This window comes from Perca fluviatilis, chromosome 2 (assembly GCF_010015445.1).
Source record: "Perca fluviatilis chromosome 2, GENO_Pfluv_1.0, whole genome shotgun sequence".
NCBI classification, from domain to species: Eukaryota; Metazoa; Chordata; class Actinopteri; order Perciformes; family Percidae; genus Perca; species Perca fluviatilis.
Window position 1 is genome coordinate 46,692,672 of NC_053113.1, and position 18,238 is coordinate 46,710,909.

The 18,238-nt window shown below is 43.6% G+C and overlaps 1 protein-coding gene and 1 long non-coding RNA gene across 2 annotated transcripts; one reads left to right on the forward strand and one right to left on the reverse strand.

Annotated features, from left to right (window-relative positions):
- Nucleotides 1-4,239: 4,239 nt before the first annotated feature.
- Nucleotides 4,240-7,819, reverse strand: LOC120570595. The gene is made up of 3 exons (XR_005641086.1): nucleotides 7,668-7,819; nucleotides 5,095-5,202; nucleotides 4,240-4,988 (listed from the first exon to the last, which is right to left on the reverse strand). It is a non-coding gene; the product is annotated as an uncharacterized LOC120570595 (long non-coding RNA).
- A 231-nt stretch (nucleotides 7,820-8,050) lies between these two features.
- LOC120570589 (LIM/homeobox protein Lhx1) lies at nucleotides 8,051-17,834 on the forward strand. The gene is made up of 5 exons (XM_039819000.1): nucleotides 8,051-9,072; nucleotides 11,095-11,318; nucleotides 12,865-13,148; nucleotides 15,884-16,049; nucleotides 17,344-17,834. The coding sequence occupies exons 1-5, from the start codon at nucleotides 8,903-8,905 to the stop codon at nucleotides 17,721-17,723; spliced, it is 1,224 nt and encodes a 407-aa protein (XP_039674934.1). The 5' UTR covers nucleotides 8,051-8,902; the 3' UTR covers nucleotides 17,724-17,834.
- The last annotated feature ends 404 nt before the right edge of the window (nucleotides 17,835-18,238 follow it).

Consider the following 18,238-nt stretch of genomic DNA (forward strand, 5'->3'; position numbering starts at 1 on the left):
TAAGGCCCGGTGACCACTCCACATGCATTTATCAAAAGGAAAATTTTGGCTACATTAGACCTTTCAATGAAGAATCAATGTGAAAATGAATATCCCACTCCATGTGTACTTGTCTTGATATTATGTCTTATTTGTATTTTTGTATATTATGTTGATATGTGCCTGAATGTATTTTGTTGTCTCTATTGTACAGTATGTGTCTATATTACTATTTGTCTATGTATAGAGAGTTAACACCTACCAAAGTCAGATTCCTTGTGTATGTAAGTACACTTGGCCAATAAAACTGATTCTGATTTGGATTCTGAAATATATTTAAACAACGGAAGTCATGTGAATGGGAATTGAATGTGATGTCATGTCATCGTGCCAGGTATTTTCTAATAGTGGTCTGCAATGAATGTATGGACAGATAGCTCTAGGGTAAAGCAAACTGCTCACATACTTAAATGTTGGCTTCCCTAAAAGCACAAATTACAAATATGCTCTGGATATTTTCCCGTCGCAATTTATTCAAATAATTAGCTTCATTTTTGCAATTTGGTTTTTCTGTATTTCCTTAAATTTCATTTAGTTTCATTTAGTAGAGCGCGGAAGCTCATTCTTGACTTTGAAAACAGTTGAAAATCATAATCGTAATGCCACTAGTTTTACATTCCAGCTATAATAATATAAAAAACCAAAAAACTTTGGGGAGGGGTTGGGGGGCTCGTCTGAGGGCCCTTATAAAGACTGCCCTGGATTTTCAACAATAGGCCAATTCCAGCAAATGGATGTATTGGCATAACTGAGGTGTGTTTATGGCTTCTACTGTCTTACTGGATTTCTGTTTCAGTCGATGATGACAACATGAGTTCTTTCTGTGCAATTCCACTAATTTCACCTTCCAGTCCGAATGATAACAATGTAAAGAAACAATAGGGAGTGGGGACAGGTGGGGGACAGGTGTGTGTGTGTGTGTGTGTGTGTGTGAGTGTGTTGGGAGGGGGGACTGGTGGCTGTGCTTTAAGCCCCCACAAAGACTGGGCCCAGCCCTGGATTATTAGCAAAGCAAATACTGACAAGACTCATGCATCGGTTTAACTGAGCTGGGCTTATGTGTTCTACGGTGCCATGAGCTACAGCATGAGTGGAGTCCGGATTCTTCTATCTACCCCAGTGTTGGGCCCCGCGGCGCCCCAAATCCCCCCCTCCCCCCCCGCCCCTCCCCTGTGTATGCCGAGGCGAGCAGCGCTTTGCCTATGCATTAGCCATCCATTTCCCGCGGCTGACACCTCTCCAACATAAAACCGTAAGGCAGAGGTAAAATATCTCTCTCCTGGCGAAAATAAAGCTTTGTCTGCCTGCTGATCTATTGGATATAAAAATAAAGCCGCGGCTTTGATGCGGGCTTTACCGTATGCGCGCCTTTGCTTTTTGCGCACACAAAGCTCCAATGAAGATGGATGGTGCGGGACACAGCGACATCACTCACTCCGCTGCTTCCTCCCCTCCTCGTCTCCTTCCCTCTCTCACAGCCTTTTCACCCCGATGTTGTCGAGGACAACATCGGGGCGTTATTGATCCGTGAATGTCGATCATTATGCAGACTAATCGGCTTTGGAAAAGTTGTGCGCGTTCAATTCTTGTTTTTATTTTTATTTTCTATGTAACGGGAGAAGATTTCCAGATCCCAGGTTCTGGGATGGCATCATGTTTACTGTCTGTGGCTCTTTGGGTGAGGGAGATTGGAACACAGCGCAAAGACTGTCCGTCATTGTTCAGGCCTGCAGCTGAGTTTGGAAGATGCATTTACAAGAGGTTTCATTCTAATCATATCTAGAGATTATAAAATAAAGCTATAGGCCGCGGATGTTGTCATCTAAAGCACATTAAACATCATATCTGTATAGGCTATGCGTTAAAATATAGTAGGCCTAAAGCAAATGCTGCAGCAAAAATGCTTTGAAAATAGGCTACATGTTAGATTCAATTTATCTTATAACAGTATACTGTATGTGATCATTCATAATAAAGTTGTTCTACCTTGGTTTTTAAACACAGAATTTGAATAAATGAATCCACTTAAAGAGCATAAAACACTGTAGGCTGTGCAAGTTTGAAATTTAGCGGCATTAAATTACATTTGAAAAATCAGTTTATAGGCCTTTTATATTAAATTCCTGTCATTTATTTTCCTACTTTATTTTCTTACAAATGTTTCCTTCATAATTCAGTTTCCGGCTGACCAAAGCCTTTCAGACCTTTTTTTTTTGGGATGAGATATAACCTGTAGGTGTCCCACAGGGCCTCTTCATGCTGTAAAAACACCAAATGTTTTCTATATATTAAAAATAACGTGACCATTACACGAACTGCCGTGAGATCATGTTGCAACCAATGTCCCAGGTAGCAGGAATCAGATCTCCTGGTGGTTACTATTAAAACAGTCAGGTCTACCACTTTAAGGTGAACAGTAGGCCTAATAGGTGGAGGATGTTCCTTACATGCGCTGATATTTGAACCATAATTCTCTCTCTCTCTCTCTCTCTCTCTCTCTCTCTTTTTTTTCTCCTTCTCCCTGCCTCCATCTCTCCCTCTCTTTCTCCCTCTCTTGCTCTCTCTCTCTCTCTTTCTCTCCCCCCCACCCCACTCTCTCTCCACGCTTGCGGGCTTGTTCTTCCAGAGCGGAGAAATGGGCTGCAGCAGGCAGCTATCTGCGGCTCTGCAGCCCGTCCCCAGAGCATTGGCCATCGGCCGATAATATCTCAAAGGGAGTGGTTATCGCCACACATTATATTATAATCATTAGTGATCCTAGCCCTTTCACCCCGGCTGCAGAATAAGCGCGGAGAAGCATTCATCTGAAGCAGGGAGCTGCAGCGCCTTTCTGGATGCTCAGTGACGCTGTTTGGAGCACGCTCAAATGAGAAAAGGCCGTTTTTTTTGGTTTTAGTTTGGATTCACAGTGAAGGTTTCTGTTGAGGATGAAGCCCACCTGGCTCCCCCAGTCAATGTTCTCAACCCGATGGGATGGAAATATGATGCCGCTTTGTGATTTAACAGCGCAATCTCCTCGTGTTTGGATACATGAATATTATTTTGAATGACTTTTCTAGCATAAAAACAGTACAACTTAAAATATTGTACTGAAAAACTCAAAATATTATCTACTGACTTGACTTGCTCCTTTAGATAAACCTAGATATTTATTTAAAAAGTGACCATAGGCTGCCTCAATTTAGCAATATTACCTGTCAGACTTGATTTGAAAAACTCCAAATAAATATATTTACATATAATAATTAAGCCTTTATCCAGTTTTAGATGTTTTACTAAATATGCCATGTGTGGAATGTGCTTCTAAATCTTTATTCTGCCAGCAATAACTGGAAATATTGGACATAAAAGTATTAATATAGCCTGCTAGTAATAACACTACACTGCCTGAGCCTCTCTCTATCCGGATTGAATCCGCCCCCTAGAGGAGTGAGCGGGACTCTGGTGGTCTGGCTGACCTCGGAGTCTCGTGCAGGGTTACTGTTCTGGACCCCAAAGCCCCAAACTCAGCCAATCACGTGATCTCCTCCTGAGAACACGCACAGACACAAGGAAGACAGCGGTGGTTAGCTGTGTGTGTGTGTGTGTGTGTGTGTGTGTGTGTGTGTGTGTGTGAGCAGAGACAGCTGTAGGGAGATGATCTATAAATCCCATTGGATTTCTCTGCGCACAAAGTCTGGAAAATGTTTGCGTATAGAGTTGGTGTTGGCTCAATAATCACATCGGCATATGTGTGGCTGCTGATGTACAGTGGGGAGCTACAGCTCAGCCAGTCGATTGTTGAACTGCGTACACAGCTCCACAGTCAGCACCGCGCAACGGGATGGATGGATAGATGGATGGAGTGTCTCTTTCTTATTCATGTTTATGTTTGTTTGTGTATGTATGCACCAATCACCAAGGCGAATTCCACGTAGGGTAACTGGGGCAATAAACACCTTTCTGATTCTGATTTGGATGGATGGATGGATGGATGGATGGATGGATGGATGGATGGAGGGGAAAGTGAACCCCGCCCTTCTCCATCCTCTCCTGCTCTACAAACCCACCCACAGTTGAAGAACATGATGGGGAACTTTGTGTCAAAAATGTGCGCGCTTTTCATGCTCTTTGCGCCGCCAAGAGAAGAGTAGACATAAGTGATCACTTTGTTACGTAGAAATACTGCTTTTAAAAAAGCACAGATTAATTCTGAGACTGTTTTTCGTTACTGGCAAAAATGCGTTTTTTTATTTTCTTTCTGAGGAAAGGTGTATTTTTATACGTGTTTTCGTTTCAAAGAATCCTCTTTGTTTGTAATTGCGTGTAAATTATGTCACATTACATCCATGTGCACACTTTTGTCTAAAGTGACTTACAAACAATGCAACGAAATAAAATGAAGTCATTCCTGTCTTATTTCTCATGAGCTTTTCAATTTTCTTTCTTTCTTCCTTTTAAAAAAGATGCCCATTTTGCCAAAGCTGCACCTTCGAATAATTTCCCCTATTCCAACTTTGTGGTTTTTAATAGGAATAGAGATGGAGAAAAAAAAACATTATACAAATGATATTAACTGGGCCAGTTTTAACAGAAATGGGGCTGTTTATTCCTAAAAATAAACGCATTCATAAGGCACAATTAACGCATTATGAATTATGAATATCAGCGCATGTTTGCAATATTCCTTTGTAAAAAGAGAGACAGAGAGAGAGAGAGAGAGAGAGAGAGAGAGAGAGAGAGAGAGAGAGAGAGAGAGAGAGAGAGAGATTAAACCACCGTGCAGAGAGACTGCAGGAGAAGAGCAGCGGACCGACACCCCCCACCCCCCCGGTACGCTCAGTTGATCAAAGCTCCAGTCCGGGGCTGATATTTGTCTCTGTGTTCCCGGAGTCACGCTCTGTCCCCCCGGCAGCCTGCCCGGCCTCACCGGCCCGGCTTGTAACGTCACACAGCCCGACTCTCACAGCCTGGCCACCCGGGGAAAACACACGAAGAAGAAGAAATAGCTGTTAGTAGGCCTATCTCTCTCTCATATTGCAACCCCCAAAAAGAAAAAAAAAAACATGTCATCACCTGCTCGGATCAGTCTCTATTCCAAAGCCCCGGCCTTGCCTCCGCCGTACCCCCACACTCACTCACTCAGTTGCAGTACTGCAGCGGCGGAGGCATTGTGTCTCTTTCCTGAGCCCGGAGGAGACAGAGGGGAGACAAATAAACGTGTCATGATTAGAATTAATGATTGCATGCATCTTCACAGCCTCATTCATTATCTCAGATTAATTATCTCGCGGTGTAGCAGTTGACTTCATAAAGCCCATGCACATCTCCTGGGCCTGCTTCACTTTCACAACACCGCGGCTCCCTTTTCTTACCTGTGCTGGCATGGCCTGTCCTGCCCACGATAAGAGTTAGGAGGAAGTCAAAGATATGCATAAAAAAAAATCTCAAAAGTCAATACAATAAAAGTCATCCGAGTGGACACCAATAAAATCATACATTTCAGATTAATTTAGGGTATTTCGATTTTTCATTTCCAACTGGTGTTATCAGTTGGAGTTCCATGTTCTTCACTGGATACTGGAAGGCCTCCTGCTTTTCACATCCACCTCCAAGCATGCGGAGGTTTCAGCAGGACAAAAAGAACAAGAATAAGTTTTTGTTTTCTTCAACTCGAGCACAGACGCTGCGCCACAAATTCCAATTTACAACTTCTGCCTGCATCGGAATGAAAATGAGTGAGAATATAATCTATTGCTAGTAAGGGATTACAGGGGTAAGGTTAAAACCATTTTTCTTTTTGCATTTAATAGTGTCTTTGCCTGGAGGGGAGTTGAGATATTTTTAAGCCTATATTTTGATTTTCTTCTATTCGTGGATTAATCTGCCTCTGTGAGCTGCATGGCTGTATTTCTTCTCTCTCTCTCCTCTCTCTCTCTCTGGCTTATTCTAAATCAGGCAGAGATTATCCCCACTGACAGACTATCAAGGCATCTTCCACACATGGAAATAACAACAACTTGTGTTGTTTACATGCTGCATTTACAAGTTGGTGTGGTATTGGAGAGAGGAAGGCCTGCCTGTGGACACTGCAGGCTTTCTAGCGCTTATTTACAGATTATTCTGCGGGTTTTCGCGCAGAAAAAGAAAGAAAGAAAGAAAGTTGAGTTTTGTAGTCCAACAGAAAACGCGATATTTCCATCGCTGATTGGCCCTTCGGCCCGCCCAGTTGTCATGGAGCTCAATGAGCCCCTCTCTCTCTCTCTCTCTCTCTCTCTCTCTCTCTCTCTCTCTCTCTCCCCGTCTCTCTGATGGAAACAGAAGCAGATGCGCTCGGACGCACCGTTCACAAAAAACAGAAAAGTAAGAGAAAAAGGAGGAGGAAAATGAGAAGAGGCTGACTGGAGGAGAGGGAGAGGAGAATGTCGGGGCTGAAGAGGTGCTGAAGCGAAAACAATAAAATAAAATAAAAGAGATGAAGCCTTATCTCTCTTTTTTTTTCTTCCAGCCACTAACACATGTCCTGTTGAAGGGGCGCTCCCCAGACGCCAGGAGGCAGCTGCACGGGGACGGCCGGGCCGTTTTGCATGAGAAGCAGCCCATATGCAAGAGGCTGTTGGCGGACTGTTGCTAGAGAATAAATAGGTGTCCCATCCTGGGTCGCTTTTTCTGCTTCAAGACGCAGAGATTACGCTTGATTCCATGTTAGGACGCGCAAACAAACTCGGCATTTTGTTTCTTTTTCTTTTTTTAAATAAAAAATATTTTTTTTTTTCAAAATAAAGACATGTTCTACTGTAATTACGTGTATTAAACTATTGTGTTAGAGGCCAAAATAGAAGAGTAGTTTGTGTCATTTGACTACTTTCCTGGCGACATGCAAATCCTGCTTAGATAGTACGAAACGAATCTGTTCAACACGCACGTATAGGCTTATCTTCTGCACTGCAGACCACAGACGTTCATGGAGCAAAAAGAAAATGCAAGAAGAGTTGGAGACTGCAGGCCTGTAAATCATCAACACAAAGTAGCTGACTGATCTCTTTGATGGGAGAATGACTAATAATCCAGCAGGCTGTTAGGCTCGGGGTGTTATTTACTTAAGGTGGACTCGAATTGGATTGGACCTCCCTAATGAATGGTCCGAGGTGTCTGGGCCGCGAGCTCCTGACGGGCTGAGCCGCACGGAGCTGTCAACTTTAGAGCCTTTCTGTCTTTCACTTCCACGCCTCCTCTCCACCACACCAAAGAGGAAAAAACGGCTTAAAGTGTGCTGCGCGCAAAGAAACGGAATTAACGTAATGTTGAACGACGTTGGGAAAGAGAGGAACACGATATCGTCATCTTTCCAGAACCCATGTCATCAACTAAATCGGAGATGTTCTGCAGCTTCCTGTTGGTGTAATCCAACATTTAGCTCTATGGGTGATGCAAATGAGCAGCCAGTTAAGAGTTTACATTTGAACGGACAGCTGGTGTAGGCTTTTGATGATAAAAAGCCTCCAGTTATTCCCAAATACCAAAAAACAAACGCGCTCCGACTTGTGCGTCATTTTCTGGCGCAAAGTAACTTTAGGTGACTAAACGGTGAGCACGCCATGCAACATGCGCCTCCAGCTTCTTTATCCCGAACACGCCACTGTATCTACCTGCTCAGATTCCTCCTCCATGCCCCCCTCATGCCCAGAAGACACTTTGCTCAGCAGCTGAAAAAAGTGTGCGCCTCTCCCCTCCGCGCTGCTTGCCCTCCGCCGCCGCGGCTGCTTCCTCCAAACTCATTCACTAACATATGACAGTTTGCAGGGAAATTCTTGACAATTGGTGTCTTGAGTGTGTGGCATAAATAGCAGGCAGAGCCCTCGCTGGGTTATGATGGGGCGGCTTGATGGTTGCTGGCACGGCGCGTCGCTGATTGGTCTGGCCGCGGCCTGACGTCAGGAGGCTGGGAATAAGGCTGGGCTGGAGCTTTAGGAGCAAGACAGTTTTTTACTGGAGAGCCAGCGCATCCCAGCATACACACGGCAACTGGAGACTGAGGGCATCCCAGCATACACATTGACTACTACCGGAGCCGCCAGCATCGCAGCGACCCCCTGCCCCCCCCGCCCCCACCACAGCAAGCTCCAGGATCAGCGGACTGAGCGAGAGGGGGAAAACTCTTCTTTTTAAAAAAGAAAAAGAAAATCTTTCGGCTGTGTGATTTTGTTTCTCGCCGGCTTCTGAACACTGGATACGCTGCCATGTCAAAGTGCACTGAATTATTTACAGGCGTGCGTGTCTTGCTGTGTGACAGCTCTGCCCTTAGAGCATTTGATTAGACGCCTCTTCCAGCAGCACTGACGGCCACGCGACGCTCCTCTCACCGATGCGTCACTTCCAAGAGCGCCGGGACAACCAAACTGCTCCGGTCTCCTCGCCCGAGCCAATCCGCAGCTTCCTGCGTTCAAATCTACATTTCGGTTGAATTGTGTGTTGTGTTTTTTTTTTTTTTGCCCCGGACCCAAAAAGGACTCATTCTTTTCTTTTTCAATTTTTTTGTTCCTCCATTTGGCTTTTCCACCTGAGAGAGAAAGAGGACGCGGTCGCCATCCCTTCCTTCCTTCCTGACTGTTTTGGGGTTTTTATTGGACGCTGAGTGGTTTTTTTTACGCATGCAGGGAGAAAACTGTGTTGACAACTGACCGACTGGCTTCTCCGCGCACATTGACCCGGGAGCTCCAGGCGAATCACGGAGGGAGAGAGAGAGAGAGAGAGAGAGAGAGAGAGAGAGAGAGAGAGAGAAAGAGAAGATTCTCGGTCAATGCACGGCCGGCGCTGCTGATTTTGTTTGTGTGTGCGCGCGTGTGTGTTTCGTTTGTGGGGTTGCACAGCCCAGCCAAAAGCCATGGTCCACTGCGCCGGCTGCGAGAGGCCTATCCTGGACCGCTTTCTGCTCAACGTGTTGGACAGAGCCTGGCACGTCAAGTGCGTGCAGTGCTGCGAGTGCAAATGCAATTTGACAGAGAAATGTTTTTCTCGAGAGGGGAGACTGTACTGCAAAAATGATTTCTTTAGGTAAGATCGGGCGGAAAGGGGCCAGTAAAAAAACTCCCCCAGCAGTGTTTTTTTTTCTTCTTCTTCTTCTTCTTTTTTGGTTTTGTGAATGTGTCTGGGTTCATGTCAGCAGCTGGACTGGAGGAGCAAAGCAGCAAATGATACAGCCTTTAAAAAAAGCATTTAAATAGCGGCATAAAATAGGAGCAAAGATTGTGACGGTGCATCAAAAAAGAAAAACATGGAAAAGCCACACTTTTTTATATTATAGGGCGAGACATTTCACTGAACAATATTTATAGTCGTTTGCAGACTCAGTTTAAATCAAACGTTTGTATCTTCTATAATATTTCCAACTTTTAAATGGGTTTGCATGCAATTGATATGGGCCTGCTGTCTGACTAAATGTCATTTTAAAAATCCAAACTGCCTCTCGTGCTTTTTCAGACAAATTGTTAAAATAGAATAAATAAATAAACTTAGCTCATGTGTTGACTGCACACACAGGTTTGCAATTACTTACTTGAGCTTTTTTTGTTGGTTTCCTTTCTAGTCTAAATGAATGGATAGAGCGACCTGTCCGTGCCTGCAGGCGTGAACGAGCACTTGGAGGCGATAAGCTTTGATTAGGAGCGAGTAATTAAAAGCTTGTTCATTTGGATTCTTATGCTAAACAACAACAGAAGAGGGGCAGCGACATTAAACGCATGTGTGTACTCGCTCTCAGCAGGGAGAGGGGGGCGGTTTGGTAGGAAATCGAGGAAATCACACTTGGGGAGGGGAGTGGTGGTGGTGGTGGGGGTTACAGCGAGCAGGCAGCCGGGCGGGGGTCGGGGACCGGCCGGTCAGAGGGGCCGCTGCCCGGCCGGCAGCCCCCGGCTCCCAGCCCCCGGCCCCCAGCCCCCGGCCCGGTGTGTTTGCTCAGTCCGGCTGAGAAGGACGTGATAAGTGGATTTGAATAGTAAACTAGTTGAAAAGATCAAGTCCGCGGACAATGCAATCACAGACGTGCAGTCAACAAGCAGTGCACACGGCACTCAATACACATTGTTTAACGGCCGAGTCAATGGCACGGCTTTACACAGCAGGTATTATTCCAAAGCAGCTGCTGCTGGCTTACACTATTAACTGCACCTGTACATTTACATGTATCTTTTACATTTATTTATAGGCCTACTTTTATATAGTTACATATATATATATATATATATATATATATATATATATATATATATATATATATATATATATATATATATATATATATATATATATATATATGTGCCTGGTCTTATATGGGACACAAAACGTTTTGAAATAGAGATAAAATAAAATAAAATAAAAGTACATTCAGCAGGTTAAAAAAAATAATAATAATAATAAGTATTTATAATAAGCATTTAAAGAGCGCCATTTTCCCAACGTGTGCTTATGAAGCTATGGGTTGAAACTGCACACAATACAAAAATAGGACGTTACATTAAACCTATTATTATAATAATAATAATAATAATAATAATAATAATAATAATTATTATTATTATTATTATTATTATTATTATTATCCAACATGTCAGTGCGGATTTAGCAAAAAAGTTTATTCTTAATTGTGACGTTTTGAAAGTGTCAGTGCACACATGAAGCTGTTCTCGTCTCTTCATGTTTTCTGGAGTTTATTCTTTTATTTCATGTCAAATGTTATGTTTAAGAATAAGTTATCACTGGACTTTAGTCCCCCAAATTGTCTTTTCCAAATGGTCAATAGAGGCTTAAAAAATAAGTGCTATACTTCATCTCCAGACTCGATGATAAATCCTTTATTCATTTTTTCTTTCACAAAAATGTGACTATCAGCTAGACTGAGTCAAGTCAGCAGGGGAATTTGATTTTTGGGTCAATATAGGCTCGGCTCTCTCCGTCCCCACACCTGACTGCCTGGGCGTTGATTTTTTTTTTTATTATTTAAACGCTTCAGAAATGGTATTCTCTAAAAGTGTTCTGTGATAATAAAATAACCCCTGTGCCCCCCCCTCTCTCGTGCAGACGGTTCGGCACCAAGTGTGGCGGGTGTTCGCAGGGCATCTCTCCCAACGATCTGGTCCGCAGGGCCCGCAGCAAAGTCTTCCACCTCAACTGCTTCACGTGCATGATGTGCAACAAACAGCTGTCCACCGGGGAGGAGCTCTACATCATAGACGAGAACAAATTCGTTTGCAAAGACGATTACCTAAACAACGCCAGTGTAAAAGACACCAACCTCCTCTCAGGTACGAGCGCGCATGTGCGTGAGTGCGTGAGTGCGTGCGTGTGTGCGTGTGTGTGTGTGTGTGTGTGTGTGGGGCTTTATCTGCATGAAAGTTTTAATAACAATGTTTCCAAAGCTTCCAAGTACAAGTTGTCCAAATATTCGGAGAGAGCACACCAAACATAACATGAACATTAACACAATATTATGATTGGTTTTATATATATATATATATATATATATATATATATATATATTTTTTTTTTTTTTTTTGCCTACTGTGTGTGTGTGTGTGTGTGTGTGTGTGTGTGTGTGTGTGTGTGTGAGAGATACATTGTGATGGATGTGATGTGTTCAGCCCCGCAGTGGCTTCATCATTTCCCATGCCCATGCCCAGGACTTAGACGGCACCCAGAGAGTAGAATCCAACACAAACTCGCAGCCCCGTGCACTTTCATCAACGTCTGTTGATCTGTCTGTTCCCGAATATAGGTCTAGCCTACATTATTTCAGTTCAAGCCTTTTTATTATTATTATTATTATTATTATTATTATTATTATTATTATTATTATTATTATTATTATTATTATTATTATCTCCACACCAGTTGAGATTATGATCTGTGTTTGGGCCTCTAATTCTTCCATCATCTGCCATGTGGGAATTGTTTTTTTTATTTAATTTTTATTATTACGTATGTTTGCAATGTTTTAGGCTACTCAATATTCAAGTCTCTTAACAACGCAGTAGCCTAAATGAGAAAAACACATTATTTGTAAAAATGAATGCTCCGTTACATGTTTAGGCCAATATGAATCTTAAGCTGCGACATTTACAACAGCAATGTGACAGATGGATGAACACATTTAAAAACCTAAATGAACGCTCTCAGATAATATTTCTTTCTTTTTATTAATGTTGGTGGTCCACAGTGATACATGGGGTTTGGTTCCCCCCCACTGTAGGCTACTATGTCACTGCATTATTATTAAATCATAACAGGAGTTATCTCAGGACACTTTACAGATAGAGAGTAGGTCTAGACCACACTCTATCATTTACGAAAGACCCAACAATTCTCACCAAGAGCAAGCATTTGGTGCGACAGTGGCGAGGAAAAATAGACAGAAACCTCAGACAGACCCAGACATCTGCCGCTGCCGGTTGGGACACAGAGACACTGATAGAGATATACAGAAATACAGAGAGACATATAGAGATATACAGAAATACAGAGAGACATATAGAGATATACAGAAATACAGAGAGACATATAGAGATATACAGAAATACAGAGAGACATATAGAGATATACAGAAATACAGAGAGACATATAGAGATATACAGAAATACAGAGAGACATATATAGAAATACAGACACACAACTATATAGAAATACAGACACACACACACACACACACACACACACATATAGCTGTGCAGAAATACAGAGACATATAGATATACAGAAACACAGAGACACATACAGAGACACAGCTATAGATATACAGATATTTCCCATGTGTTGGCTGTTTCTTATTCTAATCTCCACATGGCATTTCTTTAGTGACGGCGTGCAGCGACCCCAGTTTATCCCCGGACTCCCAGGACCCGCTGCAGGACGACGTGGTCCTGAAGGACACGGAGATCGCCGCCCTGTCCGACAAAGAGACGGTGAACAACGAGAACGACGACCAGAACCTGGGGGGGAAGCGGCGCGGCCCGCGGACCACCATCAAGGCCAAACAGCTGGAGACTCTGAAGGCGGCGTTCGCTGCCACCCCGAAACCCACCAGACACATCCGGGAACAGCTGGCCCAGGAGACCGGTCTCAACATGAGGGTCATCCAGGTAAGGAAGCACCGAGCGTTTCCATCTGACTTAATGGCACAGATCAGAATCATCAGAATCAGAAAAAATAAGTTTTATTGCCAAGAAAGTAGGCCGATTTCTGAGGAATTAGCCTTGGGGGTGGGTGCAAACAGACAAACAAACACACACACTGAACATGAATATGAAATAAACAATAAATAGGCTACGGAAACAAATATAGGCTATGCAAAATAGTTGCCTAACATAAGAGAAAAGAGGATGAATGGGTGCAGAATGTACACAAAATATTAAGACATTACATACATTAATTACGTAGCATATACATTTATTATTAGCAATTATGGATCCACGTGGCCAGCAACAAAAAAAATCACTATAGTAATTATAAGTCAGTCATTTCTAGGCTATAGCCTATAGCCTATAGGCTACTGTTCAATACGGGGATCTTGTGATTCTTTGTGAAATGTTGTGGAGATAATACCATAATATTGAGGGGGGGGCAGCCACAGGTGGAGGAGGTGGGCTCGCGCCTTTCCTCTGTTATTACGCAGCTATTAAAAAGGTGTGATGTAACAGCTTCTGTTTTATGGAGAGAAAAAAAAATGTCACTGCCAAGCTGCCACACTGCCATGACCGTGCAGGCCTCATCCCCATCAGAGAGGCTCCACCCCCCCTCACCCCTCTTTAAAGGAGGCATGTTCCCTGAATCCATTAAGGCAGAGATTGGCCGGACGGTCGAGCTTGATTTTGGAAACGGGGGTCATTTATATGGGTATTTTTGATTCTTGGCGCTGGCGACGGGGCCAAGTAGTCGCCAACTGGCGCCGGGGCTGCTGGGAGCGCTGGGAGTCCTGGCACCGTACTGCCAGCACGTTTTGCGGCCGCGTTTAGCCATGCTGGGAGCTCCTCCAGCCAAGCGAAGACACAAATCTGTCTCAGGGTCTTCAGACTGTCTGCGCGCAACTCATGGCCAGTTCAGTTAAACAAAGAGAACACATTATTATTATTATTATTATTATTATTATTATTATTATTATTATTATTATTATTAGCCCAAGCGCCTAATTTTGGGTTCAACATGGGGTTGAGATCTCCACTTCTGAGCAAAATTGAAATTCTGAAGTCAAACACTTCATTTTGAATTTGAATTTTTCTGTAACAATTTGTGCATTTTCTGCATCACATTATGGTGCAAATGTCTTTATTTATGTAAATGAAATTATAATCTTTTTTGGGGGGGGCTTGCACTGGCCAGTTTTGATCCCCCAGTGTAAATTACGCCTAATTAGCCTATTATTATTATTATTATTATTATTATTATTATTATTATTATTATTATTATTATTATTTTGTATTAACGGTATTTTTATTATTTTATTATTTTAATATTATTATTATTATTATCGATTTAGTGTGTGGGACTATTTCCTTTTTTTCTTTTGGTGATTTCCAAAAATGGTTAAAAGGGTTATTTTATGTGTGGCGCACCAAAGTACTGATAGGTAGGCCTATAGCTATTGTCATTGATAGATTCATGCGATAACATGTGATTACCCATCAGAAGGAAAACAAATGAGACTCCCACAGAAGTAGAAGTGATTGGAAAGCAGCTCTTTAGGCTTCACTAACAGGTGTTTTTTTATTTATATATAATAACCTAAAGGCTGCGGGGCGATCACTGGGCTGGGGGCTTCAGCACAGCAGATGAATGGCGATACAGCGGAAGTGTCCGAGCGAGCAGGGCTACAGTATGTCCAATATGGATGAGCGCGAGGGAGAAAGGGGGAAGCGCGTAATTAAAGGAAGCCGGCCTATAGATTAGGGAATGATAACCTCCAGGAGCCGCTAATACATCGCTAACAGCCCTCCTATTAACTATTAATTGGAGATGTGAAGCCCCCGCTGCTGCAGCCTTCAGCCGGAGTAAATGGAGGGTTAAAAGATCATTAGGGAGGTTAGATGATGGGACTCTCGCTCCTCTAACGATAATTGGTCCGCCGTTCTCTCCGCCGTGCGGATTTTAAACGCGCCGGCTCGTCATGATCACGCACGCCGCAGAACGCACAGCCGTGCCCGGCTATTTCCTCTCATACGGAGCTGGCGCCGCGCAGCTGCCAAGGTAAACATGGCAACTAATTACACTTCCGTTTTGCACGGCGGAGAATGTACACACTGATGTGTATTTGCACGTTCCGAAACTAAATCTACGATGGGCAAAATGTTGTGCTTTTGTTGACATATTTATACATATATTTAGCTATTTATTCATATAAGTGCCGCCTGACATCGACATACTGTGCATGCAGAGCGGCCCTCGGCCACCTTCTCCATCCCCCTCCATGTCTCCCTCTCCTCCCGTCTCCCTCACTCTATATTGACGTGCAATCAAAATGGCGTCAGAAGCCTATCGCATGTTTGCTGAGTGACACGAGGTAGAAGTTATAGCCACTAAAAAACTAAAAAACAACAGAGTCACACTATATGGTGAACTTTGAGGTGACTAATGTGTTTTGTTATGTCTCTATATTGGGTTATTTATATTATTTCATCTTCTTAATCTTCATACTTTGTTTTTGATATTAAGACTATGTTTTAAAAAAAAAAGTAACTATTGTTTCTCTGGATAATTATTTGGAGCATGTGTCTGAAATCTATATCTATATTTGAATGTATTTTTCAATAAAGTTGGAAAAAGAAAAAAAAGTGACACGAGGTATTCATGTCTGTGTGTGTGTGTGTGTGTGTGTGTTCAGGTGTGGTTCCAGAACCGGCGGTCCAAAGAGAGGCGCATGAAGCAGCTGAGCGCGCTGGGCGCCCGGAGGCACGCCTTCTTCCGGAGCCCGAGGCGGATGAGGACGCTGGTGGACCGGCTGGAGCCCGGGGAGCTCATCCCCAACGGGCCCTTCTCCTACTATGGAGGTATGCGGACAATTTCATATTTCCGTCAAAAGAAAAAAAAAAACGTCCACCAAAGTGTTCAGTTGAGTTCAGTCACTTTATTATTCCCAAATGGGAAACTTAAACTGCAGTCAGGAGTGCAAGATAAAAAAACAAACACATTCAAACAGCATACAAATAAACAAGACAACAAAACAAAGACATGAATGTTTCCTGTATGTAAAATACAATTTTACACAACACCACAGGAGCAATCTCTAAACAAATTCTACATCACATGTGCAAATTATGCCGAATTATTGCACATGGAACGAAGGAGTTTTAAGTCCTGGTGTACTTTCGCTCATGAAGCACTCCTTTTCTTCATGTTAAAATGATAAATGAATGTTTTTTTGATAACTACTTATATAACATATTCAAATTGGTATTTGCATGTTTCCTTATTATTATTATTATTTTTCTATTTGTCTGTCATTTCCTGCTGTATTGGAACAAGGTCCCATCTTATAGTCAGCAGCTGTTGATCAAGAAATCAAGCAGTTTAAAAAAAAAAAAAAAAAAATGCATCCATCCATACATGTTAGGCCTGTACACGTTTGGCTTTCTGAGCTCTTTTTTCATAAACATGCTCATGTTAATTTAGTACACAGAATTAAAATAACATATATAAACACATATTTGAAATGCAGTGAAGTTCTGCTCTTGATGACCATTATGGCACTTTAGGATATTCAGCAATGAGGCTCTCATTTTCTTAAACCAAATCCAGACGTGATATATATATTATTCAGTTTTGGTAACCTCGCCTGTTAGAGCTGTCAGCCAGTGAGCAGTGAGTTAAGTTTACATCAAGTCAGTTTACGTCTCACTGATTTGATACCGCGCTGCTCCTTCAGATGCTTTGAAATATCAGATCATTTTCAGAGCATCTCCTTGGTGCTCGGGCCTTTGTCCTTTCTGCTGAAGCAAAAAAAAAAATAAAAAAAATAAAAGAAGTCTTAATAATATTCTGCTGAATTGGAGGAAAAAAAAAAATCGGTCTCAGTAGGTAGAATCGCTGATGAAACGGCCCCCCATTTTAATTAATTTTGTGGCCACGTTGTTCTCCCCACCCAATTGCAGTTTTGATTTAAGTGTAGCGTGCTCTGTGACTAATGTGGTACGGCGAGGCTCTCTCTCTCCCCCCCCCTCATACAAATCGAGCTGTGTATATTCAATGAATTCCTCAATGTCTCTGGAATTATTCCTGCACACCCATTGTTCTCAGAGCCAACGTTGATTCGTTTTGTTTCGTCCTCTCCTCTTGGATCTGCAGATTATCAGAGTGAGTACTACGGCCCGGGCCCCAACTATGACTTCTTCCCCCAGGGGCCCCCATCGTCGCAGGCCCAGACCCCGGTGGATCTCCCCTTCGTGCCCTCCTCGGGCCCCACGGGCACCCCCCTCGGAGGCATGGACCACCCCCTGCCGGGCCACCACCCATCCAGCGAGGTGCAGCGCTTCTCCGACATAATGTCCCACCACCCGGGAGACTCCCCCAGCCCGGAGCCCGGCATCCCGGGACCCCTGCACAGCATCTCCTCCGAGGTGTTTGGCCCGAGTCCGCCCTTTACCTCACTGTCGCTGAACGGCAGCGGATACAGCAACCACCTGTCCCACCCGCCCTCGGAAATGAACGAGGGCACCGTGTGGTAGCTCTCTGAGAGAGAGGGAGAGAGAGAGGGAGAGAGAGAGAGAGGGAGAGAGAGAGAAGAAGAGAGAGAAGAGAGAGAGGACTCTGCTCGCCGGAGGTTCGGTATCAGAGGGTGGCGAGGTGGGGGGGGGGCTGGGGCTGGCTGGGCTGGGCTGGGGGGGTTGAGGACAGGGGACATGGATATCGACAGGGTTAGGGCAAAACGCCATGAAGTCATTATTTTTGTCGGTTGTTTTTTTTTTTACAATATTTATTTATTTATTTTCCCCATTCGATTCGTCAATCTTGTTGTGTGTGTGTGGGGGGGGGGGGCGGAAGCGTATCTGGCATCATGCTCAAAAAAACATTGTCCTCAGTATTGTGTTTGCGTGTTTCTATTTGCTTCTCTCGCCCCCTCCCCCCACCCGCCCTGCATCCAAAACTGGACTCACAAAAAACAAAAATGGGCAAGACTGCTGAACTGCCCCCTGTTCATCCCCCCCTTTCTTTGGGCCCCTGAAGGGGGGGGGGCTGTCCC

Excerpts from the sequence above, each read along its gene's own strand:
- LOC120570589 (XM_039819000.1), top strand. The coding sequence starts at position 8,903 with ATGGTCCACTGCGCCGGCTGCGAGAGGCCTATCCTGGACCGCTTTCTG. Across the intron at positions 9,073-11,094 it reads TGCAAAAATGATTTCTTTAG|ACGGTTCGGCACCAAGTGTG; the intron begins GTAAGATCGGGC and ends TCTCTCGTGCAG. Across the intron at positions 16,050-17,343 it reads GCCCTTCTCCTACTATGGAG|ATTATCAGAGTGAGTACTAC; the intron begins GTATGCGGACAA and ends TTGGATCTGCAG.